This window comes from Bufo bufo, chromosome 4 (assembly GCF_905171765.1).
Source record: "Bufo bufo chromosome 4, aBufBuf1.1, whole genome shotgun sequence".
Lineage (NCBI taxonomy): Eukaryota > Metazoa > Chordata > Amphibia > Anura > Bufonidae > Bufo > Bufo bufo.
Genome location: NC_053392.1, coordinates 26,551,058 through 26,571,546, shown reverse-complemented (window position 1 = coordinate 26,571,546; position 20,489 = coordinate 26,551,058). Strand labels below are relative to the sequence as shown.

Here is a 20,489-nt window from a genome sequence, read left to right as displayed (position 1 = left end):
GAATGCACATGGCTTCTGGTGATGCTCTCTTCCTCCTGGGCTATAGTATGAAGTGTAATAATCCAATGTTTTCCTCCATGGAGCAATCATAGCTTCAGTCATGCGTGCTGGTTCCTGCGTTCCAGCGTGGAAAGCATTCCACATCCTGGACCATAATATTTCCCCTCTACTCCTAGGTTATGTGCTTAAAAATAACTATACTAAAAAGAGGCATCAAGGATGTAAAACCCTTGTAAGTCAGATATTTGTTGTGCATTCCACATGCACAGAAGAGGCTAAAGAGGGGCCTAGGTGTGGAAGAGATAGGTGTATCCCAGTCTTCCCTTCTGGGAGATGAACGTACCACTTCTATTAGTGGGATAAACGAGTCCTCCAAAAGGAGGCCCAATGGATTTACAGGTTACAGAAATGAACAGCTTACATTTGTCTGTTTCATCTAAATCCAGCCTATTTAGAGCCATTACCGGGTGTATATATTTTTTTGTCCTGTGGGGTGTTGTTAATTTTAGACCAAGACTATTAAATAAAACCTCCTGCACGATATGATAATGAATGTTGCGGATGTACATGGCTACATTTATACAATCACAGAAAATAATGCACTATAATAGTAGATGCAAGCATAACCTATGGACTAAGCCCTCACTCTATTGATAAAATCTGAGACACTTGGTCAATACATTTTGATCAAAACACATCTAAGCCCACCTACCAAGCGCCAAGGTGGTCTCAGTTCAGGCGGGTTCTACGCTAAACCTCCCTATGCTGTTTTGCATTTATGGTCAGGAGCGCAGACCCCGCACATATAGTGTGTTACTCCTAGTTACCTCCATGTGCAACAGCAACCGGTGGGAGGAGAAGCACACCCACCTATATGTACCACCTTCATCAAGGTCGCCTATTAGATAGGTGGGGTAAAAGTGCACATGAATACTACTCCCAAGATAGGAGCGTATTCACAAATGAAGGAGCCACTCCTTTAAGACGAGTTAAACAAATCATGGAAAAAAAATGTTATGCTTGCATCTGCTATTATAGTGCATTATTTTCTGTGATTGTATAAATGTAGCCATGTACATCCGCAACATTCATTATCATATTGTGCAGGATGTTTTATTTTTATTTTTTCCGTGATTTTCTTTAACTTGTCTTGAAGGAGTGGCACCTTCATTTGTGAATACGCTCCTATCTTGGGAGTAGTATTCATGTGCATTTTTGCCCCTCCTATCTTATAGGCGACCTTGATGAAGGTGGTACATATAGGTGTGTGTGCTCCTTCTCCCACCGGTTGCTGTTGGAAGACATGGGGAATGCAGAACAAAGACCCGAGGGTTTTATATTTGTATCTAGATCCCTCTTTTTAGTATATTTATCTTTTTAAAAGCTATGTACACCTTTGTGGGCACTTTTTTATTTATTATTGCATTGTACTCATTTTGAGCTAGAAATATTTTTTTTCAGTTGGTCTTTATAAAAAATGTTGAACCCTTTTCTCTGTACATCTTTGAGATTCTCAGCTCCTTACCTCTGATCTCCTTAACACTTAGTATAGCTCAATTCTTATCTTACTGATGACCGTGTGGCTTAAATAGGTGTTTATGACCTTTTAGTAATTTACAGATCAGGGTTATTAGATCGCTGGCACAAAGTGAAAGTAAAATTCACACAGCTAGACAAATAGTTAACCCTTTTGTTACAGAACGGCTGAATATTTTTAATAAACCCTAAATGAACAATATATATTTTTAGCCCAAAATGAGAAAAATGAAAAATAATAAAAAATACCCCCAATGGTGTACATAGCCTTTAAATGGAGTCTGTCACCTCCATATGGCCATATACAGCGCTTACATTGTCCTCTTGCACACCTATACATGAATGTTCTGGTACCTTTGTCTTTGTATTTACACTTGCAGGAAAGCTGGAAAAACGAACTTTGATTGATATGCAAATGAGCACTCGCAAGTGCCCACCCTCCTATTCCCTTGCATCATCCTAAGGTCCGGCCGAGATCCCGCGCCTGCGCACTGCCTCGCCGGGCCGGAGCATGCGCACTGCGATGCCCATTGTTGGCACGGCATCGCTTTAACTACTACGCATGCTCCGGCGAACGGCTGGTTTTGTCCGTTCGCCAGAGCATGCTCCTTAGTTAAAGCGATGCCGTGCCAACAATGGGCATCGCAGTGCGCATGCTCCGGCCCGGCGAGGCAATGCGCAGGCGCGGGATCTCGGCCGGACCTTAGGATGATGCAAGGGAATAGGCGGGCATATGCAGAGGCTGGGGAACAATGAAAAAAGGCAGGGCAGCCTGGGCACCAACACAGTGAACGCCACCCCTGGGCACTTGCGGGTGCTCATTTGCATATAAATCAAAGTTCGTTTTTCCAGCTTCTGCAAGTACAAAGACAAAGGTACCATAACATTCATGTATAGGTGTGCTATAGGGCAATGTAAGCACTGTATATGGCCATATGGAGGTGACAGACTCCATTTAACTGCATAACCTAGGAGTTGAAGAGAAATATTATGGTCCAGGAAGTTGAATACATTCCACACTGGAACACGGGAACAAGCGAGCATGACCGGAGCTAAGAGTCTTCCACTGTGGAATGCATCAGGTTACTGCGCTCCATACTACAGCCCAGGAGGAAGCACATATCACTGGAAGCCATGTGCGTTCCACAGTGGAACGCATTGGATGACTGCGCATAACAGGAAACTGTGGAGGCACAAGTATGATGGATGAGGATCGGAGGAATGGAATATGCTTCAAGCTGAGGCACAAATCAAAGGTATTGAAGAATATATGGAGACAGGAGGTAGCCGTTTAAGGGTGCGCCGATACCTTTTCATCTATTTAGCAACCCCTTTTTTGGGGTCCCCTAAAAAACGGAGTATCTAATACTGGGGAAACACATCGGGACAAGAAGCTTGATATTTATTGCAGGGATCAGCAGGGCTTGGCCACCGATAAGTGGGATTGCCCATGTCGGGGTGCGTGCTCCGCTTTTAGGCAGGTGTACTCCAGGGGCATTAAAGGAGCTGGGAAGGATGTTCCCAAATCTGTTATGATCCCGCTTCTCAAGTCAAATCAGGAGTTGTTGACCGGATATACCGACAGCTGAATCATTAGTAACGATGGGCAGGATACTTCAGCAGCATCTGATCCCGATCGTAAGAGTCCGGTGTATTTATACTTCTTCACATATTGTGGATATTCTTTATTGGTATCTACTGATTTATTATGTTTTGTTGTTGTGTGGAATATATTATAAGCAACCGCTCAATGGGACTAAGCTGCGCCTAGCCCATGTGAGCGATGAACGTGACATCATATGGCCTAGGCTAAGGCTACTTTCACACTACTGTTAATGTTTTCTGGTATTGAGATCCGTCATAGGGTAAAAAATGCTTCCGTTTTGTCCCCATTCATTGTCAATGGGGTCAAAACGTAACTGAACAGAACGTAGTGCACCAAAATGCATTCCGTTCTGTTCTCATACCGGAGAGCGAACCGCAGCATGCTGCGGTTTGCTTTTCATCCCGGGAAGCGGAGCAAAACACAATAGAAAACGGATCCGTCCCCCAATGACTTTCAGTGGAGTTCATGACTGATCCGTCTTGGCCATGTTACAGATAATACAACAGGATCTGTTCATGACGGATGCAGACGGTTGTATTATCAGTAACGGAAGCGTTTTTGCTGAACCCTGCCGGATCCAGCAAGACTCTAGTGTGAAAGTAGCCTAAGCTGTGAGAAGGCCGCTGCGTTACTGTGAGTCTCATTGCCTTCGTAAACAGCTAGTCAACGGGGTCCTGGGTGTCAGACCCCAGCTCTATAATTAGAGGTTCTGCACGATTAGTAAACCTTATTGCATGTTTGATTGTAACATATGACTGGATGAGACTGGAAAACGACTTTTATGTATTTCAGGAAGGAGAATGTGAAGGCAAAGATCACGATGCCTCTTTCACATTTACTTGGTCTTGTTCAGTCTTTTTCTATGTTCCAAAGATATCGGGAACATGAACCTGAGAAAGCGAAAGATTACATAAAGACGACAGAGCAAAGGTAAGAAGTATGATGGATTATTTATTTTGATATCTATTCATCTAAGTTTTTTTTTTAACCTGGTCGTATAAAATATGTACGGTCATAACTGAGGGTTAAGTGTCCTGAGTATTGATGCCATGATTTATACACACTGTGAGTGATGACGGCTTTTTTTTTTTTTAAATATAATTTCCCTCAAATTACATTTTCTGTAATTTTGAGGGAAATTACATAAAAACAGCTATCCCTATAGAACTAGGGAATATGGAAATCTAAATTTGTAATTTAGAGCTGATTACATCATAAAATCTCCATGGGCCACGGTCTGTGTCCCCCAATGAAGAGCGAGAAAGAGATTTTACTGGTAAATTATACAAAAATCTCCTTTTTCCATGATTATACTATAATCCAGTACAGCAGATATTATTTCATAATGTTTCATCACATACAAATTCTTATCGTGAGAAGATCAGCAAAGCCACAGGAGGCCAAACAACTATAATGAAACAGACACACACTTGGCCGGACCTGTAAAGGAAAGATTACTTGCCTACTTTTGGACGATGACTCCCTACTCTGTCTCCAATGCTCGACTAGGCTCCTTCACTGAAAGCATGGGGTTTGACGCCACCTGCAGCCATTCACTGGCCACATCGGTGACCAGATCCCCTTGCCATTTTCATTCAGTTTGCCATCATCTTTCAGTCACTTTATCATTCTGCTTTTGTGCTTCAAATATCTTTCATTGCGACTGTTTGTAATTCTGCTCTTTCTACTCAAGTCCTGGGGTTCTCTGAGAACCAAGATAGTTAATAGACACAGTAATTAGGACTTGGGATAAGCGAGTGCTATAGGTCAAGTTCTGCTGTCCTAGAGAAGCTAAGGTTTTGGGTAGCTGCAGTATCAAAATTGGAATTATCTGGGCCCCTCAAGCTCGAATGATCATGCCTCCTGAAGACCCCATTACTTCCATCAACTTCCATTTTGTGTAGCATGCCCAAGTAGGGAAATGATATAACTAGCCTGCAGCCTCTCAAACTCGGCGGGGGGAATTTATCATTCCCACCTTGCCACTTATCTGGTGTAAAAAAAAAAAATAGCAAGAGCAGTGGTTGTGACTTTTTAAATGCCACTTTAGGAAGATGTTGTCACACTGGGCATTTATATGCCACTGTCTCTACTTTCTGGCAAGGAAGTGTGGTAGGAGGGGGCAAGGCCAGCGGGCCTGGCACATTTATCTTCATTTACTCCAGTTTATTGGCTAAATGAAGACAGAAATGTATAGCAGCTGCCATAGCTTTCTGTTTGGGCTCATGGCCTTCCAGAGGATATATCTAACTTATGACGAGGCCTGCGCCTCATAATAAATAAGGCTTATCCTCTGGTAGTGCTGGTCTATGATAAATTTCCCCAATGAATTATATGGGTACAAGACAGTGGCGTAACTGCAGGGGGAGCGCCTGCTTCAGGGCCCGAGTGGAGAAGGGGCCTGGGAGCAGTGCATTTTCTAGTACGATTAAGTCCAGACGGGGCCCCCAGTATGACTGTATCTGAAGGAGACCCGGCCTGGCCTGAAATGTACTAGAAAAGGTGTACATACCAGTATGAAGGACCTTTTTGGAATGCAGTAATGGTAGCCTAAAGGACCTTTGATGTCATCATGTTACATTATCGAAGGTCCTTTAGCCTACCATTACTGTATTCCAAAGGTCCTTTAGCTACCATTACTGCATTCCAAAGGTCCTTTAGCCTACCATTACTACATTCCAAATGTCCTTTAGCCTACCATTACTGCATTCCAAAGGTCCTTTAGCCTACCATTACTGCATTCCAAAGGTCCTTTAGCCTCCAAGAGACATCAGAGGAGAACAGAGAACCTGCAGCCTGTAAGTAAATGTGTGTGTGTGTGTGTATATATATATTGTATCTGTGTGTGAGTGTTTGTGTACATCTGCTTATTTTGTATATGTGAGACATCCGCCCCTAGGACGGAAAAGAAAAACGCTAGTGTGAAAGTACCCTAACATGGGCAGATGCCTGCCGGCGTTTATACACACACACGATAATATTTGAAGAAGCATTCAAGTTTTCTAAACAAACATCCAAAAGTATCCCTGGATTCTCATGGATCTATGCCAGAATATTTTCTGCTTCGGTGTGATGACACCACTTGCCACAATGAATACCCTCTCTGACAGTCCACTACAGTAGAGGCTGGACAGCACAGTCCACTACAGTAGAGGCTGGACAGCACAGTCTACTACAGTAGAGGCTGGACAGCACAGTCCACTACAGTAGAGGCTGGACAGCACAGTCCACTACAGTAGAGGCTGGACAGCACAGTCCACTACAGTAGAGGCTGGACAGCACAGTCCACTACAGTAGAGGCTGGACAGCACAGTCCACTACAGTAGAGGCTGGACAGCACAGTCCACTACAGTAGAGGCTGGACAGCACAGTCCACTACAGTAGAGGCTGGACAGCACAGTCCACTACAGTAGAGGCTGGACAGCACAGTCCACTACAGTAGAGGCTGGACAGCACAGTCCACTACAGTAGAGGCTGGACAGCACAGTCCACTACAGTAGAGGCTGGACAGCACAGTCCACTACAGTAGAGGCTGGACAGCACAGTCCACTACAGTAGAGGCTGGACAGCACAGTCCACTACAGTAGAGGCTGGACAGCACAGTCCACTACAGTAGAGGCTGGACAGCACAGTCCACTACAGTAGAGGCTGGACAGCACAGTCCACTACAGTAGAGGCTGGACAGCACAGTCCACTACAGTAGAGGCTGGACAGCACAGTCCACTACAGTAGAGGCTGGACAGCACAGTCCACTACAGTAGAGGCTGGACAGCACAGTCCACTACAGTAGAGGCTGGACAGCACAGTCCACTACAGTAGAGGCTGGACAGCACAGTCCACTACAGTAGAGGCTGGACAGCACAGTCCACTACAGTAGAGGCTGGACAGCCCAGTCTACTACAGTAGAGGCTGGACAGCACAGTCTACTACAGTAGAGGCTGGACAGCACAGTCTACTACAGTAGAGGCTGGACAGCACAGTCCACTACAGTAGAGGCTGGACAGCACAGTCTACTACAGTAGAGGCTGGACAGCACAGTCTACTACAGTAGAGGCTGGACAGCACAGTCTACTACAGTAGAGGCTGGACAGCACAGTCTACTACAGTAGAGGCTGGACAGCACAGTCTACTACAGTAGAGGCTGGACAGCACAGTCTACTACAGTAGAGGCTGGACAGCACAGTCTACTACAGTAGAGGCTGGACAGCACAGTCTACTACAGTAGAGGCTGGACAGCACAGTCTACTACAGTAGAGGCTGGACAGCACAGTCTACTACAGTAGAGGCTGGACAGCACAGTCTACTACAGTAGAGGCTGGACAGCACAGTCTACTACAGTAGAGGCTGGACAGCACAGTCTACTACAGTAGAGGCTGGACAGCACAGTCTACTACAGTAGAGGCTGGACAGCACAGTCTACTACAGTAGAGGCTGGACAGCACAGTCTACTACAGTAGAGGCTGGACAGCACAGTCTACTACAGTAGAGGCTGGACAGCACAGTCTACTACAGTAGAGGCTGGACAGCACAGTCTACTACAGTAGAGGCTGGACAGCACAGTCTACTACAGTAGAGGCTGGACAGCACAGTCTACTACAGTAGAGGCTGGACAGCACAGTCTACTACAGTAGAGGCTGGACAGCACAGTCTACTACAGTAGAGGCTGGACAGCACAGTCTACTACAGTAGAGGCTGGACAGCACAGTCTACTACAGTAGAGGCTGGACAGCACAGTCTACTACAGTAGAGGCTGGACAGCACAGCACACTGATGGCAAAACTGGGCTAGTTTCAGCTACTGTTGCAGTCTGCTTGCTCAGAAGTTCATGAGGTCAGGGAATAGATAAGGGTCAGAGAAAAGGCACAGTCCAGGTACTGAACCTGGTTGTTCAGGTAGTGCGTATCTGTTTGCTGTTGTGCGTCAGCTTGGTGCAGTGCTTGAAAAAACTCCTCCATCATGTTAATCAACCTGAACTGGCTGCTGCTGGTGCTTCTGTGACTTTTGTTACTTGTCGTAGCAGAAAAGGTACGGAGTTGGTGACTTAGCAGTTGTCTCCAGTGGCCAGACACACTGGAGACAAATCTTTTATCTGTATTGGCCAAACATAGTGCAGCAGATTTACTAATACAATATAAGCTTAGACAGACAGTCTTAACCACTTGCCGCACACGTAACGCCGATAGGCGTCTGGGCGGCAGCGCGCTCAGGTCTCAGCGACGCCTATTGGCGTCATCTCGTGAGACCCGAGATTTCGCGTGAACGCGCGTGCGCATTCACAGCGGCGCGCAGCTCTGAAGTTAAACTACAACCTTGCCAGCGCTGATCATTCACTGGCAGGCTGTAGATGTTTAAAAAATTGCATCAGAAAGGTATGTTAGATGCTGTTTTGTTAACAGCGTCTGATATACCTGCTACCTGGTCCTCTGGTGGTCCCTTTTGCTTGGATCGACCACCAGAGGACACAGGCAGCTCTGTAAGTAGCACCAAGCACTACACTACACCCCCCCCTGTCACTTATTAACCCCTGATCACCCCATATAGACTCCCTGATCACCCCCCTGTCATTGATCACCCCCCTGTAAGGCTCCATTCAGACGTCCGTATGTGTTTTGCGGATCCGCACATTGCCAGAACTATATAGAAAATGCCTTTTCTTGTCCGCAATTGCATACAAGAATAGGACATGTTCTATATTTTTGCGGAACGGAAGTGCAGATCCGCAATTTTACTAGAAAAAGTTAAAAATACACTTTTTTTGAGAAAATTGCAGTCTATTTTGATTAATATCAGAAAAATGAAAAATCTCAGCAGCAATCAAATACCACCAAAAGGTAAGGTGAGGTAAAATTCATTTGGGTGCCAAGTTGCATGACCGAGCAATAAACCGTTAAAGTTGTGAAGTGCCGATTTGTAAAAAAAAGGGCCTGGTCCCTAGGGGGGTATAAACCTGTGGTCCTTAAGTGGTTAAACTGCACCGGATTCATCACGGCGGCTGATGCTTGATGATAAATCTGGCTTAGTTTTACCGCAGAAATGCATCACATTTTTCACATGAAGTCATATTCTTTTGTTGGCCCACACTTTCACTTCAGAATTTCAAAAATTTTAAGGGCACGGGTTAGTTTTATTGCTTGGGGAAGGCTGTTTAAACAAAACCCATAAAACTGTGGCAGAATTGCCCTTCTTCCAATTCCACCCCATTTGGAAATGTTTCCAGCTTCTCACTACATTGTATGCAATAATAAATGGTGTCATTAAAAGTACAACTTGTCCTGCAAAACGCAAGCCTTCATACGGCTAGGTGAACAGAAAAATAATGAAGTTATGGCTCTGGGAAGGCGGGAATAAAAAACGAAAATGCAGAAATAGAAAATGGCTGGGTCCTAAAGGGGTTAAATACTGTATTTCAGTGACCAAGATGGCATTCAACTTTTAAAGGTCTTTCTTTCTTTTTGCACTTTTTTTCGTACTTTCTTTCGCAATTTTTTTTTCTTCCTGTAGAGAATGCTATAGAAAAATGGCAAGAAAATGCTTTGATTAAAAAAATATAAAAAAATGCCAGAGAAGCAGAAAACACTAAGAAACTGTCTAAAAATGGCACAGCAAGAGTGTTTATGGGGTGTTTTATTATTTCCTGTTGGCCAGCATGTAACATCTGGTCTTCGGGTTTTGGATCTACAAAAAGAAGAAGGTAAAAAAATAAAGTACAACGTTTCTTCAAAAAGGCAAAATGGAATTTACCACGCCTTTGCGCCAGAATTCTGGCTTCAAAAAGACACAAAATAAGGGCTATGCTGCTTTTTAGGTTCACGTGCTCAAACATTTTTTTTTATGACTTTTTACATTCTTACACCACTCGCTCCAGTTTTGAAAAGTAAATTGGATATGGTTAGCCACATTAAAGGGCATCTGTCAGCAGTTTTGTACCTTATGACACTGGCTGACCTGTTACGTATGTGCTTGGCAGCTGAAGACATCTGTGTTGGTCCCATGTTCCTATGTGCCCGCATGGCTGAGAAAAATGTTTTAATATATGTAAATGAGCCTCTAGGTGCAACGGGCGCATTGTCATTACACCTAGAGGCTCTGCTCTCTCTGCAAATGCCGCACCCTCTGCATTTTGATGCATATGAACATGAGACCAACACAGATGGCTTCAGCTGCCAAGCGCACATGTAACAGGTCAGCCTGGTACAGATCTGCTGAAAGATGCCCTTTAATGAGTTTCACTCCGGGTTTATCACTGAGACTTTTTAAAAAGTTGCAAAAAAGTCACAGAATTCCTCCCACAGAGTGAAACCACCCAAATTGAGTCAACTTTTTATGTTAAAACGTTGTATCCCATGATTTAATGTAAAAAGTGAAAATCAGACATCATATAGTACAGGACAATCTCCTTCTAGCCAAGCTAGAACCAGCCCTTTACCTCACGTGGATCCCGAGATCTCTACATTCATTGCTCTGAATATCAAGCTGACAGCTCAAGGGGAGTGTCTCTTCGGCCGCAACTAAGGGGGCGTGTCTATTCTGCTGGAGCTCTCTCCCTATCACAGCTCAGGAGGCTTGTCCATGCTCTCCCTATCACAGCTCAGGAGGCGTGTCCATGGTCTCCCTATCACAGCTCAGGAGGCAGTTGAAGGATGAGATTGAGCATGTGCGGCCTTCTCAGTGAGCAGGACAAAGAAATGAGAGGAAAAAAAACAGCAGGTGGCGCTATACAGATACATTCTATTGAACTTCTCAGTGGCTATACAAAACTTTTAATTATGTGCAATTATAAAAGTATTAAGATCCAGGTGCTGGTTTGAAAACTGTATAATATTTTCCGTGTGGCAACCCCTTTAAGTAAATCTTAAGTCACTAGAACCGAAGCAGTGACATACTGTACAATTTGCCCATCCCATTCCCATTCTTGTCTAATCTGAATTAAAGTATTTCTACTTTTTATGGAAAGTCATGGATGTAAAATATCATTATGTTTAGAATATATTTTCTTAAAGGGAACCTGTCATCACCTTTATGTTGCCCATACTAACTGCAGAATAAAGTAGAGACAAGTAAGTTGATTTCAGCAGTCAGTCATTTATAAGTTAAAAGTAAGTGGTTGCCGAGAACCAACATCACAAACATTGCAGACTAGGCCTGGAAAAGAGTCACGACCACCTGAGAAGAGTCACGGTTATTCATGGATTCCTGCTCTCCCTGCCCACCTGCTGATGACTGACCGTCTTCTCCCTTTCTCTCTAGGAGAGAACTGCCAATCATCAGATGGTGGGCGGGGAGAGGAGGAGATTAGGAATAACCAGGACTCTTCTCAGGTGGTCGTGACTCTTTTCCAGGCCTAGTCTGCAATGTTTGTGATGTTGGTTCTCGGCAACCACTTACTTTTAGCTGATGTGTGACACACCGCTGACATCAGCATTTCTGTCACTACTTTATACTGCCCTCAGTACGGTCGGCATAAAGTTGACGACAGGTTTCCTTTAAACCTTGTGCCTTTCTTTCTTTTTAAGGTTCCTTGAGATTATGGGAGTGTCCTCCAGTGAAACAGAAGTCGATGTCTGGTTCACCTTTGTTATGGTGCTGGCTTCTAAGCCAAAGTAACTACAATATCAAAAGAAGAAAAATGCTCTATCCCATCTTACTGTACTTTGCTGACAGATTAATCTAATAGTATTCAGTGAAATAAACCATATAATTTTACTTTGTGAAATGACTAGTCGCTGTGTTTTTCTTATTCTTATACTGTACTATTCACCATAAAATACACATAGACTATTTGTTGTGCTACAAGATTGAAAGGGGGTTTAAAGGGGTTGTCCTGCATAGTTATATTGATAGTCTAGCCATAGGATAGGCCACCACTATCAAATCTGGGGTCCGACACCCCAGTTTGCTGACAATCAGCTGTTCCACAGTAGCTCCTGTGCCGGAACTACAGCCTTGTCCACTGTGTAGTGGACGGAGCTGAGTACTGCAGCGCGTCTCCCATTAAAGTGAATGGGAACGGCATGCAGAAACCAGCTCCGACTTCTACATGAAGGACAGAGCTGTGCAGGAGCTATCCAGAAGATAGATGATCAGTTAAGTATTGAAAAAAAACCTTTAACAGACTTGTAATCTCTCTCCTTCTTTTGTATGACAAGGGGCCTTAAGACAATCGCCCAAAAAATAAAAAATAAATGTCTCTCAGACTATGGAGACACTAAAATTTTATTTTTGTTTCAAAAATTATATTGTGTAAAACATAAATAAATAAAAAAAAGTATACATATTAGGTATTGCCACGTCCTTAACGACCTTTTGTTTGGCTGTTAACCCTTGCTTTGTTACTGGAAAAAAATGATTAAAATGGAAAATCTGCCAAATAGTGATATTCTGAAATTTCATCTACAATTTCCTTTAATTCTTGTGGAACACCTGAAGGGTTAAGAAAGCTTGTAAAATCAGTTTTGGATACCTTGAGGGTGTAGTTTCTAAAATGTAAGCCTCACAAAGTGACTTCAGACCTGAACTGGTCCTTAAAAAGTGGGTTTTGGAAATTTTCTGAAACATCTTAACATTTGCTTCTAAGCCTTCTAACATCCCAAAAAAAGAAAATTTTAGTTGCAAAAATGATCCAAGCATGAAAGTAGATATATGGGAAATGTAAAGTAATAACTATTTTAGGAGGTATCACGATCTGTTTTAAAAGCAGAGAAATAGAAATTTTGAAAATTGCAAATGTCTTCAAACTTTTGGTAAATTTGGTAGCTTTTAATAAATAAAAATGAAATATTTTGACTCAAATTTACCAGTGTCATGAAGTACAATATGTGACGAGAAAACAATCTCAGAATGGCCTGGATAAGTCAAAGTGTTTTAAAGTTATCACCGCAGAAAGTGACACTGGTCAGATTTGCAAAAAATGGCCTGGCCATTAAGGTGAAAAATGGCAGGGTCCTGATGGGGTTAATATTGTTTTAGTGTGGTAAAATACACAACACTAGAGATGGCCTTGTGGTTCGCGGCAAACTTTGCGCGTTCGCGATTTGCCGAAGATGAGAACATATGGCTATATTTGCACCCGCCTTATTCTTTTGCATTGCGCCAAACTTCGACCCATGACACATCTATCAGGTGGGACAGGACAGCCAATTGAAACGTTTCAACACGTGGACACACCCCCAACCCTATAACAGAACTTGATCTGGCAGCCATTTTACATTATGTGTTTTGCCAGTGTAGGGAGAGGTTGCATTTTGGAGCAGGGACAGGCTGTTAGGGACACCAAAACGCTAGCTAATAGGGCCAGAAAAGTCCTTTTAAAGGGGTTGTCCGGGTTCAGAGCTAAACCCGGACATTCCCTTATTTTCACCCAGACAGCCCCCCTGAGGCTAGCATCGGAGCATCTCAATTCTCCCGGTATAGGCTCCGGTATCTTCAGATTTTCGGCTCAACTGGGAGGAGCCTGCTCTTGTTCTCCTGGGCGTCTCCTTCTCCCAGGTTAAAAAAACTGGTTAAAAAAAGCAAACACCAAAATATTAAGTTTAAATCACCCCCTTGCCCAATTTTACATATGTATTTTTTTTTATGGTTTGTATATTTTATATTGCCACGCCCGAAAAAGTGTGAACTATTAAAAAATATCTCCTATGCGGTGAACACCGTAACAGAAAAAAAAACAAAAAACTTGCAATTTGCCATTTTTTGGTCACCTTGTCCCAACAAAAATTAGGTTAGGACTGTTCTATTATGGTCCAGACGTTCAATAAAATCTGGAATGCACGCAGCTTTTTTGGTGTTTTATTTTTTTCACGTGGTATCGAGTATCGCAATACTTTTTTATGGTATCGAAATAGTCAAAATTTTGGTATCGTGACAACCCTAGGTAAGACGTGTTTTTTTTTTTGTTTGTTTTTTTTATACCGTAATTATATGTATTTTAGGTTTGGCGACTAAAAATTTTTGTTTGGCTCCTAAATTTTTCAGGTTAGGAGCCAATGGCTCCTTGATATTTTTTTGAGTCTGGAGCCCTGCACCTGAAAAATGGGTATTAAGCTGGCTGACATTAGCGATGTGCTAATGTCAGCTGAAGATAACTACACTGCTCAAAAAAATAAAGGGAACACACAAATAACACATCCTCGATCTGAACTAATTAAATAGTCTTCTGAAATACTTTGTTCTTTACATAGTTGAATGTGCTGACAACAAAATCACACACAAAAAAAAAATGGAAATCAAATGTTTTAACCCATGGAGGTCTGGATTTGGAGTCACCCTCAAAATTAAAGTGGAAAAACACACTACAGGCTGAACCAACTTTGATGTAATGTCCTTAAAACAAGTCAAAATGAGGCTCAGTAGTGTGTGTGGCCTCCACGTGTCTGTATGACCTCCCTACAACGCCTGTGTATGCTCCTGATGAGGTGGCGGACGGTCTCCTGAGGGATCTCCTCCCAGACCTGGACTAAAGCATCTGCCAACTCCTGGACAGTCTGTGGTGCAACGTGACGTTGGTGGATAGAGCGAGACGTGATGTCCCAGATGTGCTCAATTGGATTCAGGTCTGGGGAACGGGCGGGCCAGTCCATAGCATCAATGCCTTCGTCTTGCAGGAACTGCTGACACACTCCAGCCACATGAGGTTTAGCATTGTCTTGCATTAAGAGGAACCCAGGGCCAACCGCACCAGTATATGGTCTCACAAGGGGTCTGAGGATCTCATCTCGGTACCAAATGGCAGTCAGGCTACCCCTGGCGAGCACATGGAGGGCTGTGCGGCCCTCCAAAGAAATGCCACCCCACACCATTACTGACCCAATGCCAAACCGGTCATGCTGGAGGATGTTGCAGGAAGCAGAACGTTCTCCACGGCGTCTCCAGACTCTGTCACATGTGCTCAGTGTGAACCTGCTTTCATCTGTGAAGAGCACAGGGCGCCAGTGGCAAATTTACCAATCTTGGTGTTTTCTGGCAAATGCCAAACGTCCTGCACGGTGTTGGGCTGTAAGCACAACCCCCACCTGTGGACGTCGGGCCCTCATATCACACTCATGGAGTCTGTTTCTGACCGTTTGAGCAGACACATGCACATTTGTGGCCTGCTGGAGGTCATTTTGCAGGGCTCTGGCAGTGCTCCTCCTGTTCCTCCTTGCACAAAGGCGGAGGTAGCGGTCCTGCTGCTGGGTTGTTGCCCTCCTACGGCCTCCTCCACATCTCCTGATGTACTGGCCTGTCTCCTGGTAGCGCCTCCATGCTCTGGACACTACGCTGACAGACACAGCAAACCTTCTTGCCACAGCTCGCATTGATGTGCCATCCTGGATAAGCTGCACTACCTGAGCCACTTGTGTGGGTTGTAGACTCCGTCTCATGCTACAACTAGAGTGAAAGCACCGCCAGCATTCAAAAGTGACCAAAACATCAGCCAGGAAGCATAGGAACTGAGAAGTGGTCAGGTCACCACCTGCAGAACCACTCCTTTATTGGGGGTGTCTTGCTAATTGCCTATAATTTCCACCTGTTGTCTTTTCCATTTGCACAACAGCATGTGAAATTGATTGTCACTCAGTGTTGCTTCCTAAGTGGACAGTTTGATTTCACAGAAGTATGATTGACTTGGAGTTACATTGTGTTGTTTAAGTGTTCCCTTTATTTTTTTGAGCAGTGTATATTAGTGCCATCTCACTGCCTAAAGACTTTATTGAGAAAAATGAACTTTTATAATATGCTATTTAGACTCTAGGAGCATGGGGGGCGTTGCACCTGCTCCTAGAGGCTCAGTTTGCCCACCCTTTTTTCGCACCCTTCTTCTCTTGATTGACAGGGCCAGGGCAGCATTGCTCTCCTACCTCCGGCCGTGTCTGCAGTAAAAATTTTGAGCTGTTCAGTATTCGGCGCAGGCGCAGTGAGGGAAGGTAGCTCGGTGGCTGCTGAACGGCGCAAGATTTACACTGTAGATGTCAGTCAGCTTAATACCCATTTTTCAGTTGACCGAAACCCTTTAACAAAGAAAAACCCTGCTGCCACATGACACAAGTGACTTGCAAACATATGTAGATGATGATGTAGCTGATCACCCGTGGGAGCCAGATGAAGAGAGGGCTTTGCCGATATCAGTGGGCGAGGATGGCAGCGTGCCCATAATACAGTAGGGTGGAGGAGTGCCTGAGAGATAGCAGGGCGGAAGCATGCCCGAGAGAAAGCAGTGTTGAAGTGTGCCCATGAGACAGCCGGGTGGAAGCAGTGGCAGATCTGGAGCCAAATGCAGGAGGGGTACACCATCTGCTACTAGGGAGACTACCTGTGAGGAACATACTAGCAGTGCATGGGTTTATAAAAGTACCGGCAGGCAGGCATCACGCAGTGGTGGAGGGAAAATACTATACTCGGCAGTGTGGGAATATTTTGCACAGTCACTAGGCGATGTTAGTAGGGCAGTATGCAGGATGTGTGGGCAGAAAGTGAGGCGTGGCCATGGTGCTAATGTTGGCATGATGGCCCTGCATCAACACTAGTGTTGAGAACGAATATTCGAATAGCGAATTTTTATCGCGAATATCGCCACTTCGAGAAGCTGAATGTGCTCCTGGCCAAGTTGCTGGTACTACAGTCCTCCCTTTCCATGCAGTTGACTATGGATGTAGTACGGTATGTAGTAGAATATGGAAATTATTCATTTTTTTATATGCACCCCATAGGGGTGACCATCTTTATGGTGATCATCTTTGTCTTTTTCTGGCATTACTTTTATAAATGATCCTTCATCTCCATGTCCAAGAAAAGTCAGCAAGATGCAGAGAGAGGAGGAGCTGGATATTCCTGAAGACATTATCATCGGTATTAGATGATGTGGAAAAGGAGGAAAAGCAGATGGCAGAAGAAGCGTTCTTAAAACTGTAGGGCAGGGAGCGGTGAGGTTTGGAGAAGTAGGTTCACTACTAGGGGAAGGAATCACTACTAGTGGAGGGGCTTTCTTCTTGTGTCACTCCGGGAATGCTCCATTACCATTTTTCTCTCCTCTTTTATCGATTCGTTGGATCTAACTGCCGGTCACCTGCTGCGCCAGGAGGTACTCTTTATAGGTAGTTTCAGGATGCAAGGGTTAGAGGTCACCTGAGGGGGTAGGTCATGTGATATTTCTATGGGGTTGTGTAAATATCTAATATCTATATTTTTATTTATTTTATAAAACACTTATTTTATTTATTTTTTACTTTTTTGTATTTTTGTCCCAGTACAGGGACTTCAACATTTCAGGGTCTGATTCCTGTTTCAACGTAGTATAATACATACTGTATCATACTACATTGACTGTCAGTGTAATACACTGACAGAGTGCCTGTAAGACCCAGCCTTGGGGCTGGGCCTCACAGCCTTCCAAACATGGCAGACCCTGAGGCCTTTGCGTGGCCTGGGGTTGCCATGGCAGCGATCGGCCCCCTGTCACAGCAGCGCGATGGACTGATGTCTGCGGTCCTCTTATATGCCCGGTCAGCGCTGATCGCGGCATAGAAGGGTTAATCTGGCAGAATCAGCATTTACAGTGATGCTGGCAGATGCAGCAAGGGTCCCTGCTGTCACTCACACCCAGGCCACTGCATTGATCGGGTGTGCTCAGCTCCGGTGTCCGCTGAATCATCATGACGTACTAGTAAGTTAATTTGCGGCAAGTAAATTTCCGCTGTGACATGTTAGTACGTCAAATGTCAGGAAGGAGTTAAAGGATTCTATTTTTTTATAATTTCTTCACCTTCCTGGACATATTTCCATCAGCTCTCAAAATTAAGGGAGCTTGACCTCCAAAACTTCGCAAGTAGTGTTGAGCGAATCGATGTATCCAAAGTGGACTTCGCTACAAATTTCAGGAAAACTTTTATTCTCCGGCAAGCTGAATTTCTTTGCGCTTTGTAGCAAAACAATTTTTTCCAAAAATGGCAGTAAAAAAAAACAAAAAAAAAAACGTCACCTCATCCATCTGTGTGTGAAGAGGCCGTCGTGGGCATCTTGATTGCAGAAACCTTGCAAAATGTTACGTGGGGTGATTTGTCAGTCACTGCGCTGGCCGTGTGCGGTGACATCATCACGTAAGGTGGCTGTGACGGCCTCTCTGCGATCAAATGGATGAGGTGAGTATGTTTATTCTTTTATAACTGGATTAGCCCCTGAAAGATCTACATTTTAATCTCAGATGCTGCGAACATCGATGAATTAGCGAAGAAGAAGTAATTCGTCACAAATTGAATTTCTTTGGGAAATTCGTCAAAGCAGCTGAATCAAATTTTTCATAACTTCGCTCATCTCTGGTCAGGAGGATGGGGCAGGAAACCTGGCGTTCTCTGTATGCTGTATGTAACTAAAGACTGAATATAGGAAATTACCAAAACCAGATAAAGAAAAAGGCAGAACTGTGACGTTCCTCGTGCTCGTGAGTCATGATTTTACTCTCACAGTGCATTGAAATAAGTTATTGCTGTGCCGCATTTCTTGGACTATAACGTTACGGCGTACAAGGCGACCTGAAAGAATCAGCGCTCGAGAAACTAATCAGAAACCATCATCTAAGATCAATCTACAAAGCCACAAAATAAAATAAAGCTGGAGACTCCTGTAGGTGAACATTTCTTCAGATAAGACCACAATAGGACACAAGTTCAATGCAAACAGGTAAAGTTCATAATTCCAAGATTAAAAATGGAAAATTTGAAGCAATGTAAAGTTTCAGTTTTTTATTAAAACCTTGCAATCTCCGCTATCATGAAGAAAATAGGTTGTTTATATTGGATAGTTTTAGAAACAGTTAAAGGGGTTATCCGAGTTATGGAGAAAGAAAAAACCTTATAAAACTCCTCAGGACTTACATATACATTAGTTAAGCTTGATTTCTTAAGAGAAAGCCCCCATACTTACAGCTTTTCCTGGTTGTGTTATTGCTGTGTTTACATGCTGAAGGACATGCTGAGGGGCGTGTACCAACAATGTCTGTGCCCTCCCTCATGAATATTTGTGGGCGTGAACAATCTGACCTTCCCCGCCCCCTGCTCTGCACAGCCTAACTTTGCATAAAAAAAACAGTCACATGATCATCTCCGAGCCCAGACAGGCACAAGATCTGAGATCTAAGCTCTATGACATCTATATGTATCTAAGCTATATGACAGCTATATGTATCTAAGCTATATGACACCTGTATGTATCTAAGCAATATGACGGCTATATGTATCTAAGCTATATGACACCTATATGTATCTAAGCTATATGACAGCTATATGTATCTAAGCTATATGACACCTATATGTATCTAAGCTATATGACACCTATATGTATCTAAGCTATATGACACCTATATGTATCTAAGCTATATGACGGCTATATGTATCTAAGCTATATGACACCTATATGTATCTAAGCTATATGACACCTATATGTAGCTAAGCTCTATGGCAGCTATATGTATCTAAGCTATATGGCAGCTATATGTATCTAAGCTATATGACACCTATATGTATCTAAGCTTTATGACACCTATATGTATCTAAGCTCTATGGCAGCTATATGTATCTAAGCTCTATGACACCTATATGCATCTAAGCTCTATGGCAGCTATATGTATCTAAGCTATATGGCACCTATATGTATCTAAGCTATATGACTGCTATATGTATCTAAGCTATATGACGGCTATATGTATCTAAGCTATATAGTAACATAGTAACATAGTACATAAGGCCGAAAAAAGACATTTGTCCATCCAGTTCGGCCTGTCATCCTACAAGTTGATCCAGAGGAAGGCAAAAAAACCCTGTGAGGTAGAAGCCAATTTTCCTCACTTTAGGGGGAAAAAAAAATTCCTTCCCGACTCCAATCAGGCAATCAGAATAACTCCCTGGATCAACGACCCCTCTCTAGTAGCTATAGCCTGTAATATTATTACACTCCAGAAATACATCCAGGCCCCTCTTGAATTCCTTTATTGTACTCACCATCACCACCTCCTCAGGCAGAGAGCTCCATAGTCTCACTGCTCTTACCGTAAAGAACCCTTTTCTATGTTTGTGTACAAACCTTCTTTCCTCCAAACGCAGAGGATGTCCCCTCGTCACAGTCACAGTCCTGGGGATAAATAGATGATGGGAGAGATCTCTGTACTGACCCCTGATATATTTATACATAGTAATTAGATCTCCCCTCAGTCGTCTTTTTTCTAACGTGAATAACCCTAATTTTGATAATCTTTCACGGTACTGTAGTTGCCCCATTCCAGTTATTACTTTAGTTGCCCTCCTCTGGACCCTCTCCAGCTCTGCTATGTCTGCCTTGTTCACAGGAGCCCAGAACTGTACACAGTACTCCATGTGTGGTC

At 43.6% G+C, this 20,489-nt stretch overlaps 2 protein-coding genes and 1 long non-coding RNA gene across 5 annotated transcripts in view; 1 reads left to right on the top strand and 2 right to left on the bottom strand.

Moving 5' to 3' along the window:
* Positions 1-11,851, top strand: part of LOC120997073 (putative methyltransferase DDB_G0268948) — a 76,910-nt gene extending 65,059 nt beyond the window's left edge. For all 3 annotated transcript variants that reach the window (XM_040426981.1, XM_040426980.1, XM_040426982.1), the window contains 2 exons: positions 3,935-4,072; positions 11,656-11,851. In XM_040426981.1, coding sequence (XP_040282915.1) covers positions 3,935-4,072; positions 11,656-11,746 — 229 coding nt within the window. In that variant the 3' untranslated portion in view covers positions 11,747-11,851. The remainder of the gene's footprint in view (positions 1-3,934; positions 4,073-11,655) is intronic.
* On the bottom strand, positions 4,119-5,124 carry LOC120997075. The gene is made up of 2 exons (XR_005778064.1): positions 4,430-5,124; positions 4,119-4,363 (listed from the first exon to the last, which is right to left on the bottom strand). It is a non-coding gene; the product is annotated as an uncharacterized LOC120997075 (long non-coding RNA).
* Positions 11,852-14,573: 2,722 nt separating the features above from the next.
* Positions 14,574-20,489, bottom strand: part of LOC120998917 (vomeronasal type-2 receptor 26-like) — a gene marked incomplete at its 3' end in the record, with an annotated part of 72,458 nt that continues 66,542 nt past the window's right edge. The window contains exon 5 of the mRNA XM_040429796.1: positions 14,574-14,594. Within this exon, the coding sequence (XP_040285730.1) occupies positions 14,574-14,594 (21 nt within the window). The remainder of the gene's footprint in view (positions 14,595-20,489) is intronic.